The 11,535-nt window shown below is 41.7% G+C and overlaps 1 protein-coding gene across 1 annotated transcript; it reads left to right on the top strand.

Moving 5' to 3' along the window:
- Positions 1-1,253: 1,253 nt before the first annotated feature.
- IFT46 (intraflagellar transport 46) lies at positions 1,254-9,360 on the top strand. Its single transcript, XM_028312876.1, has 7 exons — positions 1,254-1,737; positions 2,574-2,700; positions 3,474-3,645; positions 6,189-6,355; positions 7,138-7,241; positions 7,742-7,854; positions 9,021-9,360. The coding sequence occupies exons 1-7, from the start codon at positions 1,348-1,350 to the stop codon at positions 9,295-9,297; spliced, it is 1,350 nt and encodes a 449-aa protein (XP_028168677.1). The 5' UTR covers positions 1,254-1,347; the 3' UTR covers positions 9,298-9,360.
- The last annotated feature ends 2,175 nt before the right edge of the window (positions 9,361-11,535 follow it).

Raw genomic sequence — 11,535 nt, 5'->3', positions numbered from 1 at the left:
GTGTTACCAGTAGTGATGGCACACGGTTCGGAAACGTGGCCTCTTACTATAAGGCCTTATAATAAGCTCAAAGTTGCACACCATACACCATGGTATGGAGAGTGCTATGCTCGGTGTTTCTTTTCGAGATCGAACCAGAAATGAGGAGATTCGTAAACGAACTGAAGTTGCCTGACATATTATTATAGCAATCGGATTACCAAGCTAAAGTGGCAATGGGCAGGGCACATAGTACGTAGAACAGACGGCCGATGGGGCAAAGTTCTAAAGTGGAGGCCACATACGTGTACGTGTTTGTCGGGAAGCGCTTTCTTTTTTTAACCAACTCCGGAACTAGAACCGGAATTCCGGAGTTGAGTGCCCAATATCGGAAATCAGTTCCGGAGTTGAAAACTATCCGATATTGCAAGCCCTAATGACGCCGCACAGACGACAGACCATCCTTGTTTTTGGGCTAAGTATACGTGTGGGTAGAAAATTTATCCAAGACGAAGTACTTACCTACGCTCCGTCAGCTAATGTGAACCTTATCCATTTGACTTGAAGTTCAACTTTTTGTTCCTCATCAAACATTCCTATGCAGCTGGACTACATGTCCAATATAAAGCATCCTTCCTTCAAGGTAAGGCATGATATGCAAGATCCTAATTTCCTGGCTGTCGTGTGTGGTCACCGGTCACGTCCTACGATTGTAGGCTTCCGCTATTAGGGATGTAGGTCGGAGGCCTTACGCGTGTCGAGCAGTAATCTGTATTGCATGCGGTAGGTGTGGACAATTTGTGGTCACACTTTTGTTAGAGTTCTATTTTTCTACACTAATTATACTTTGCTTCGTCTTCGAGATTAGAATACTTGTAGTAGCACGTATTGTGTGGCCATTCATACGCTATAGTTGAGAGATAAATAAAAATATCATGAAAAAAATATTATGTGCAAGCTGTACTTTTCGTATGGCAACATCGGGATCGCCATTTCCATTCGCGTTCAAGTGCTCGGCCGTTCACTACGTCTCACTATTTCTTTTTGTTTAAACCGTCAAGTTACTATCCAAAAGTTGTTTAAAAATGCCTAAACGCAAGAACAAGGATTGTGATAGTGATGATTACATTCTACGGAAGATAAAAAAGCTAGAAAAGAAGTTGAAAAGACGTACTCGAAAGAGGTCTTCGAGTGTAACTTCTGAGGATTCAAATCTAGCGTTGTCATTACAAGAAGGTATTTATACTGTTACTATTTCTAATATATNTGTCCATTGTAAAACCGAAGATATATAGCTGGGGCTGTGCCACTCTGTACCATGGGTGCAAGAAAAAAAACGATTTCCAAGGGTGAACGAACTCGCACTGAATGGGGGACAGGCGAAGGCACACCATGCCTTTACGGGAGCGGGACTATTCTGTGGAGAGTTGCAGCCGAGGCGGCCGGCGTTGTGTCCACGTGGTTGCCATGGGGACCAGTGACAAACATTGTCAGACATTCACTGTCAACACCAGTAGTGAAAAGACGATTATTTGCGTGTCTGAATATGCTCGAGGGATGTATGACGAGACCGTGACGGTTTTGAACTCGCGCGAGATCGAGAGCCCCGAGAATTCTGACGAGGAAGTGGTGGTGAGGAGCGCCATGTCGAAGTTCAACCCTCCGGTGCGGCACACCGCGAGGCACGACTTCGATTCTGATAGCGATTCTGACTCCGAGCCCGAGAAGTTCTTGAGTAACTTATCTGGAGAGGATGAGGTGAGTTGGAACCTAGTTAATATTCCTTAATTTATTATGCTACAGTAGATTCCCCTCGTGTACCTAATTATTATATTTTTTATTCTTATCCCCTTGTAAACCTATCTATGCGGTCAGCGCAAGCGGTCACACGCGTGTGGTCGGTGTTATTAATTTAATGCGGCTATATCCGATGCAAGTACCGCAATCAATAAATAACGGCTTTGCCAATCCAACTGTAAAAATAAGGTCAAGGTATACCTAGTTATTTTGGAGTAACGAGTATCCATTACCCTGTCAGTTTTGATAACAATTTGTAACTTTTTGAAGGTAGGTAGGTATCTAATATCAGAAAAAAACCCATTGTATTGCCTACTGTAATCATTAGAAAAATAATCTTACTTTTGAAGGGTCGCCTGGCTTGGTAGTTTGCGTTATTAGCGGACAACGTAACGCCATTGCAGTCCCGAGTTCGAATCTTGTTGATCCCGCCAGGGAGTGTGATGAGCGGAGCGTTTGTGTCAGAGTCATAATGCCTATTATAGAAATCTACACGTCATAGCCAGCTGTAAAAATGTAAATAAATAATCTTATCTTTTTGCGACATATATTTTAGAGGAGTAGGTGCACTAAAACTAAACGATGGAGATGATTTCTGCCTGTCTCGACACTTGATGGATGCTGACAGTCGCCCACTTTCACTGTGCTCGACACCTACCCATTAAGAGGGATCCATTTCAATATCAATTATCGCATACAAATTCCTTGTTTAATGGCACATAAGTAATTATTTTGCTGACGAACAGTTCTGTAGATATAAATTACTTTGTTGTCATGTAATCGATGCTCTTGTTTAGTCTCCAGAAAGAAAACCTGACCTGAAACCAGACAAAGTTCTAGAAGTAAAGAAGCAAGCTTCAGTTGAGAGCACTGGAAGACCCAAACTAACTCGGCCGGCTAAAACTACGGACTCTTCTAATTCTGGTAAGGTTTTGTACATTTTTACTGGCTCTATGCATATAGTCTAGAACAGCTCTTTAATAATACTTTGTTGTACCTATTGAATAGAAATGTAACGAGACCGCGACTGCATCATATTAAATTCAAGCACACCAAAGACGTTCAATTCTGAATACATTAAATGAATTCGAAAATGTATTTTAGTTATTGGCTACTCTAAATAATACAAAGTACGGTCGCTTTTATAGTATTTGGCAGGCAAGGCCAGAGTATTATTTATAATAGTTAAGATTTACAACGGTTGTCGTTATTAGAATTAACATTTCAAATGCAACTGCCGTGTTCGAGTTAATATTTTCAGTTTGTGATGAACAAAACTGCCGAATGTGAAATAGGTACTTATTTTAAATAATCTACCTAGGTAGGTATCACAATAGGTCTATTCATTGAACTGAAAATTTGAACTGCAGTAGTTTGCATTTTAAACGGCAATAAAAACGCAGGTGAAAGTGAGAGCTTTCTAAGAGCTGTACAGCAGTTACTATTTCTATAAAAGTACTTACTGAGGTTAAGGCAATTTTAATTGCCTGTCGTTTATGGCTGAAAAATGGAGTCGCAATTTAATTGCGTAAAGCTAAAGACCGACGTGCTAAATCCGTTAATTACGGTATCGTGAGCTTTAGACAAAAAAAAGTCGACCACTAGCAGTTCTAAACAATAAATATTATCCACGTATTATTATCCAATCGACTGGCCTAGCAACGAGCGGTAATTCAATAAATCAATTTCACTTTCAGAATCGGACAGCGGAGATGTGGAAGAAGAAAAAGTGGAGCCCGCGCTTGGTAGCGGTCGCAAACGGGGCGGCGCGGGCGTGGTCATCCCAGCAGAGGGCGCTTATGACCCCAAGCATTTCCAGGACCTGAAGGTGCCTCCGGACATGGAGAATATATTCCAGTACATTATGAAGTAAGTGTAAATTATGTAGAAAATTGGTAAGGACGATAGCTAATCAAGTTAATAGTAGGCGTTTTAGTGAAGTTGAATAGGGGCAATTTTGCATTAAAAATATGTAGCCTGATGTGCTGTCCACTGTATCTATCTATACCCCTGCGATAGGTATGTAAGGTAAATATTACAGCTCATCAAATACCTGCCTACATTTTCCTTATGGTTGACTATATTATTTGTTCCCCTTATTCATACCAGGAACTAGGAACGTATAAATTTTCCGTAATTAAGATCGAATCTGACACAACTTTACGGATGCGTTTGAAAATACTCTATTTTTGGAACATTCCGGCTCGAAGGACCATAGTTTTGTAAAATAACAAATATTCAGAGTTATGTCGACAAATGAAAGGAAGCGAAGACAGTTGGAATAACAATCCATCTGTTAATAGCTGACTATCACGAATTGTTTCCATTTTTTATCATTCATGTTATTGTGGCATGAAATATTGTAACTACAACTAAACTAACTAGATCACTAACAACGATCACCTGTTCAATCATATTATGGCATTGGACCAACATTCTCAGCTTATTTATCAGTGTAGTGTATAATTAATTGCGTTTATTCTTGCGACCGTTAAAAATACGATCGACCGTTAATGCAAAACGTAACTGCATGTGAATCGAAGCTTCTTTCGCGCGGTTTGTAAAAACTAATAAGGTCATTGTGTGATGTTAAATTAATGAAGGATCTTTGGCACTGTTGTCGTTAATTCCTCTATGATTGTCGTGGGATATTGTTAATTATATTAAATAATATAATGTGTGTATTAACTATTGTTTGTGTGAGATTTACAGCTTTTTGCCATGCGACGTGTGGCGTTAACTTTTAAAATGTTTTCTTGAGTTTGTTTATTAAGTCTTTACAGTCAATGTAGATAAGTAAGTATTAATAGGATACCTTACTGATTGGGGGCCACTAGAGAACTTCCTAAGTTATCGAGAATCGTTATTTTAACTTTAGCTGAATAATATTTCTCGAAAGAAACCAAATTTCCACACTCGCATTAAATCCGCGCTGTTTATAAGATTATTTAGATCGTGTATTAGTGTAAATAGGTCGCGGGCTCACATTTATATTGCTCTATTTACTCATCGCTGGCCATTGACAGTGGGTATCAGGATAGTGGGTGTCCTCGCCCACGGGTGGCATATTAAAGACAGATAAAGTAGCATCAACACTGCCAATACTACAACAGTATGAAATATAATTAAGTAGGACATCTAGACACTCTAGTCTGGATCGTCTTCTTCTATCGAGTTGGTTGTGAGTGAAAACTTGAGTAATTCCTTCCATATCTGTGGTAATTCCTAATTTTGAAGCTAGAGCGAGATATCGTAGGGAACCCACTTGGGTTTCTCACCTTCTGTGAAGCAGTCATTTCACAGAAGGAAGCGGCGGAGAGGGAGCGGGAAGCATCACCCGACGCACGCATTGCCCGCCGCCGACGTCATGGGCACAGAAGGAGGCTCTATGACCTCCATCTGCCCCTTCCTAATAGGCCTCGGCCATCAGATACGGGGGTGTCTGGTGGCGTCTAAAGAGGCCGCGACGGCGCAGCACGTGTCCTGCGTGCCGCTCGCAGGAGGTTGAAGGCGTAATAACGCCTTCCTTGGTTTGGGGCTGCGCACTAAGCGAGTCAAATGCCGAGCAGGGAACGCGGACGAATGCTTGAGGCAAAACGCCGATAGTGATGTCCCGCGTTCCCGACTCATATGGCTACCGAGGGCAACGTCAGGTTTTTAGTGGGTAAGCTCTGCCCTTCTGGCAGGGAGAACCCCACATAACCCACTAACTGCCCCCGCGGCTGGTGGGTATACAAATTCAAATCAATGTATTTTACTGACGAAAAAAAAAAAAAAAGGGAACCCACTTGGGTCTAACATCACTTAATCAGACATAAGATGTAGGTACGCATCATTATCTATTTCTGACAAGTTGATACGTACTTCACGATGACCTAAATTGGTCCCACAATTTGGGACTTCCTCGGTTTTGGCCTTATTTTAATTTCATCGCAAGTGGCAAAATTGCGGCGAACGTTTGAAGGTCTCTTCAGGGCTCCACCTTAAACCCCACTGTATCCCAGTCCACTGTGAGCTAACCTTGCGCTGATTGAGTTATAGTTAGTATCTAAACTGACGGTTAAATGTCAGCTCCAGTAATTGGGCCGCCAGCGCAAAGTTCAGTTACTTTTAGTCACACACACCTACTTCGCGCCTGACAGGTGAATGAAGGAAGTTGGCTTGATTGTTTTGGGTTAACAATTGAGTCACTAAGGTCCGTTTTAATTTTAATCATAGCGATATTACGTAGGTTCGGTTGTCTTAAGTAATACCATAGCGAGAGTTATTCGTGTTTAGGATCCTGTGATTGATTGGTTGGATATTGAATAACTACGAAATAAATTACTTTTATTTCAGCGTGGAGGGTAGGTAGGCCATATCCTTCATTTGCCGTGTTTCCCAGAACTTACTTATTCCTTTATCTTTTTCAGGTACACCCCTCAGAAGATCGACATAGAGTTCAAATTGCAGCCGTTCGTGCCGGAATACGTGCCGGCGGTGGGCGACATCGACGCCTTCATCAAGGTGGCCACGCCGGCCTGCAACGTGCGCGCGCAACCGCTCGCCGACCATGTGCTCGAGCATATTGACAACTTGGGTAAGAACTAAGATCAGTGGCGTAACTGTAGGGTGGCAGGGCTGGCAAAATGCCACGGGCCCCCGACCCAAGTCCCTAATCGCGCTGCTTCAGCCCCCCCCCCCAAAAAAAGTAGCGGGAAGGCGCTGGATACAGGCCACCACCAACCGGCCATTGTGGAAATCATTGGGGGAGGCCTATGTTCAGCAGTGGACGTCCTTTGGCTGAAATGATGATGATGATGATGTCAGTCTATTGCAACGTGCGCGCGCAACCGCTCGCGGAACATGTGCTCGAGCATATTGACAACTTGGGTAGGCTCTAACTTTGATGGTCAAACTTATTCATTAGGTAGACCGCGAGATCGCACGTCGAACACCCTAACGGGACTATTCCCACCGCTGCAACTCCTGTGTAGGATCTACACCTTGACCGCCAATAAAAACCCAACCAGTGAAGGTCAAAGCTAAACTGTCATTGGACCCGTAACGAAATTAATCAGAAACTTGTGGATTTGGGGCAGGTGTCCTTAATAAAATTAAGTCGTGGAAAAATGTCTAAGTTATACAATAACTCGCGGCTCCGTTTTAGTGGGCTCCGGAAGACACCGACGGGTTTTAATGGGTAGATAGGCCCCGCCTCTCTGCTAGCGGGTAGAGTCCCGACGGAAAAAAGGTGGAACCTTGTATGTAAGTGTAATAAGAACGATTATACAACAAAAATATGTGCTGTTGACTTTCCTATAGCTATGTAAAGATACTTTGTGAACGAGGTAATAATTATTTTTTTTTATTTTGTTACAGGTTTAACAGTCCTTGACGAGCCGGCAGCTGAACAGAGCGATTCAGCTCTCTTACATCTGCAGCTCAGAGCCATATCCAAGACGAATAGCGCCAAATCTACCGTCGTAAGAGCATTATTACATCTTTTTTGCTAACAATAATTTATCTAAGCTAACAGTCGTGATGGTAGTCGTTCCACCTTGTGGGTGGACGTCCAACCTTGCTGCCCCATCGGCCTGTGCCCTGCCCATTGCCACTTCAGCTTGCTAATCCGTCGGGCTATGTCAGTGATTTTAGTTCGTTTACTGATCTCCTCATTTCTGATTTGATCTCTAAAGAAACACCGAGCATAGCCCTTTCCATAGCACGCTGTGCGACTTTGAGCTTCTTTCAAGGTGAACCGACGACCTGATAAAAGTAGCAGGAAGGCGCTGGATGCAGGCCGCTACCAAAACCGTACGATGTGGAAGTCATTGGGGGAGGCCTATGTTCAGCAGTGGACGTCCGAATGGCTGAAATGATGATGATGATGATGAATAGTCGTGATGAAGAAAGATTACTTACACTTTTGCAACTATAATGACTTGGGTTCTTGAAAAAAAAAATTATGTGACTTTGATTGCAGTTAACGAAAAAAATAGACAATGCTGAAAAGAACTCGAAAGCAATTGAGAGGTGGATAAAGGACGTCAGCGAGTTGCATCTGTCGAAACCGGCCCCCACCGTCACGTACACGAGGTGAATGACATTTTCATAACTACAGTAGGTTATTATTATCTAACTAGTTTAAATACATATTTATGTTTTTTGGTCCAATGAAAGATAGATAGCATTTAGTTTGTTTGTAAAGCGTTCTCTCGCTAAAAGTTTATTCACTGATAACAATAGTATTCTGTTTGTCTTTCGATGACGACGACGATTTTGTTTCTGTCCGATTTTCGAAAGTATTTGATAGAGAGAAAAAAGATAGGTTACCTAGAAAAGTGCATGACGCTAACGCACGTATTCACAAACATTACTATGAGATCTGACAGTGCGCGTGGACGCACAGGGTGACACACGAACCAATCACATAGCTCTATACAACGCTTTGCTTTCGATTTTCTGCTTCACCTAAGCAAGCATCGTTTGTGAATACGGGCGTAAATCACGAGTAATACCAGGCCTGTTCATCTCCGCGAGTTTACATCGAAAACAAAACACGCACGATGGCCCACCTACAGGATACTATTCGACAAGGCCTCACATACGAGCGAACATTGACTCACGCACGCGTATTCTTGTGTATGATGGAAGAAAATAAAGAAAATGGTGTACTAAATACTGTGCAGTATTTAACTGCCTAAATAATAATAAAAACACAGAATGTACTTTTTTAAGTTGCCTCAAAACACTGAGAGGTAAATAAGTAGTTAATATTATTCATGATAATTCATGCTAAATCATGTATTTCCTCCGCCATTTTCCGCAGTTTGGCACCTCACGTCACATCATTTTACCGAAGTCAGCCCTATAGCATCGGCGCAGTGCCGATCACTGACGTTTGTCAACAAAATGGTGCTTGACTCTTGAGACAGGCTAAATTACACCATATTGTTAATGACATTGAGCATACATTTTTTTAAATACCTTCGCGAAGTAAAACTTCTGTACGTAGTACTTATTATTATTCTGTGGTAATACGGAACTCATCGAATGAGTCCAAGTCCGAAAAGTGACCATAATTTTTCGGAGGTAGTGGGTCCGATTCCCGCACAGTTCAAACATTTGTGTGCATGAACAATGAACATATTTGTTTGTATTGGACTGGGTGTTTTCTATGTATAATAAGTATGTATTTACTAGAAGCGCAGTGTAATATGTCCAAGGATATTTAATTATTATCGCCATCATTTCCATTCCAGCAAAATGCCAGACATCGACAGCCTAATGGAGGAGTGGCCAGAATCCATGGAGGAGACCCTAAACGACGTCGGATTCCCTCCCGCGACCCTCGACTGTTCTTTATCCCAGTACGCGGACTTAGTATGCGGACTATTTGACATCCCAGTGGCGGGAGACACGCTAGATGACAGGATCAGGGCTCTACATGTGCTGTTCAGTTTGTACGCGGCTGTCAGTCATTCACAGTTGTATGTGGAGCGGCAGAAAGAGAGGGAGGAAGTAGATAAGGTTGAATAAAATAGATTTTGTAAGTAATGTGGTGGTTTTATTTCGTATCTTAGGCAATAAGGCTTATTATGGCGTGTTAATGTACCACCATTTGGGCCAGGTACAGTGTGTATGTATAAGTTACACGTGAGTTGCGTGTTTACTGAAAATGCGACCTTCAATTGTTCGGTCTCCTGGTATGCGGACTGTTTGACATTCCAGTGGCGGGAGACACCGCCTCTGTGGTCTAGTGGTAAGACCACCTGCTTCAGACAGGTCCTGGGTTCCATTCCCAGTGAGGGCAGATTTTTCTGTTTGGTTTGGTTGGTGGTAGGGCTTGTTCTAAGTCCGCCTGGCTAGCTACTACCACCATCTTACCTAAGTCTGTCGCCATAACAACAATGTTAAAACAGCATTGTTGTGTTCCGGCAGTTAGAGGTAAGATAGCCAGTTCCTCCGTGGTTGAGGATTCCGGGTGAAGCTCGCCTTCACCTTCGGCCTGATCGTCACTTACCATCAGGTGAGATACAGGCCAAGAGCTTCCTCGTTGTGGATAAAAAAAGACACCCTAGTTGACAGGATCAGGGCTCTACATGTACTGTTCAGTCTGTACGCGGCTGTCAGTCACTCACAGTTGTATGTGGAGAGGCAGAAAGAAAGGGAGGAGGTAGATAAGGTTGAATAAATAGATAGTTGTATGTGGTGGTTTAATTGTTTTTTATCCACAATGAGGAAGCTCTTGGTTTGTATCTCACCTGATGGTAAGTGATGATCAGGCCGGGTGCAAGCTAGCTTCACCCGGAATCCTTAACCGCGGAGGAACTGGCTATCTGACTTTAATTTATATTGGTTTCCCGTCGTTATAAAAATGGGTTGAGATAAAATAAATAGTTGCGTTTAGGCTCACCTGGTTTTCTGCAGATGCTGTTCACTCAGCTAATAGTTCGATGTGATCTTGCTGCACTAATGAAACTTCTTCCACCGGCTTTCGCGATGCAATAAATTCTCAAGATGTAGGGTACATCAACAAAATAACCACAATTCCACGAAAAAAGAACACGACACAGGACGACAAACTGAATTTAACTGCCAGTGTTGCCACTTTTAACAAATGTTACTACTGGAATAAGAAAGTTTTTTATTGTTCCGATTAGGGCGATTTTTGGAAGTTAAATAATAAATATCTGCCTGGAAGGCTCTCCAATCTGGACTTAGGGGATAGAAATTTGTAAAATAATACAACCATACACTTTGGCAATAACTCTTACATTTATTCTGTTTCAGTTACATGTCCTAGACAAAAATATACATTCTCTATCTCATTGCTCTTTACACACTAGCCTCTTAGGGCGTCGAGTTAGGTGACCTAAGCTATGACTTATTTAGTAGTGCTTGATTTAAATGACCTCTGACAAATTATAACGATGAATTTACCAATATTAGGCTCCTGTATAAGTCACCCAACGAAAGTTGATGCTCACACAACACATTACACATTCACGTTCAAATATCGAATACGCAAGCTACCTCGCTCTTGTTATACGTCTGCAAGCGAGACAGAAAGCACTTTTCAGTCCGACTACGCAAGACGTCAGCGCAGGCAGCGTATAAAGATACAAATCTTAGCTTGTGTTGATGGCCTCAACTCTCGTTGAGCGAACTATAAAAGGTTTACAATATCTTGCGTTTTGTTTGTGGAAAATGTTTTGCTGACTAGATAAAAGCAGTCGTGACGGTGACATCTTGAGGGATTTGATCAATAAACAAACTGTTAATTTAAACTGTGGTTTCAAAGCACAACCAGAGAGAATAAAACAACTGTCGTGTTATTGGTCGAATGCCTGTCAATTTAAAAACTGTACAAAGCAAACGTCACTGAAGTTACGAACAATAAAATTTTTTTTGTAATTATGGAGCCTATTTAAAAATACATAATAAATGTCAAAAAATGAAAATTGCTTAAGTTGGACGGTACAAAATTTACAATCTGACACGATGATTTCATATGATGCATTTATGTATTAATTTAATCAAATTGAGTACATATTCTGAGTGACACTCGTTATGACACTATTATACTATACTGCTTCAAAACAAAAGGTTAATGAAATTGAGCTTGTGTTCGAAGATAAACATTCCAAGTTGTTGTAAGATGAATATTTGCTATTTTGCAGCTAAATTGTATAGTGTGTTCTGTTAACATCAGGTATTTTCGTCTAAAAGAACTCACAGATCATTTAAGGAATATTCTTACTTGTCTACAAAAAC

This window comes from Ostrinia furnacalis, unplaced genomic scaffold (genome assembly GCF_004193835.3).
Source record: "Ostrinia furnacalis isolate ACB-3 unplaced genomic scaffold, ASM419383v2 OfSCF4122, whole genome shotgun sequence".
Classification (NCBI taxonomy): domain Eukaryota; kingdom Metazoa; phylum Arthropoda; class Insecta; order Lepidoptera; family Crambidae; genus Ostrinia; species Ostrinia furnacalis.
This window is presented reverse-complemented; position numbering and strand designations above follow the sequence as displayed.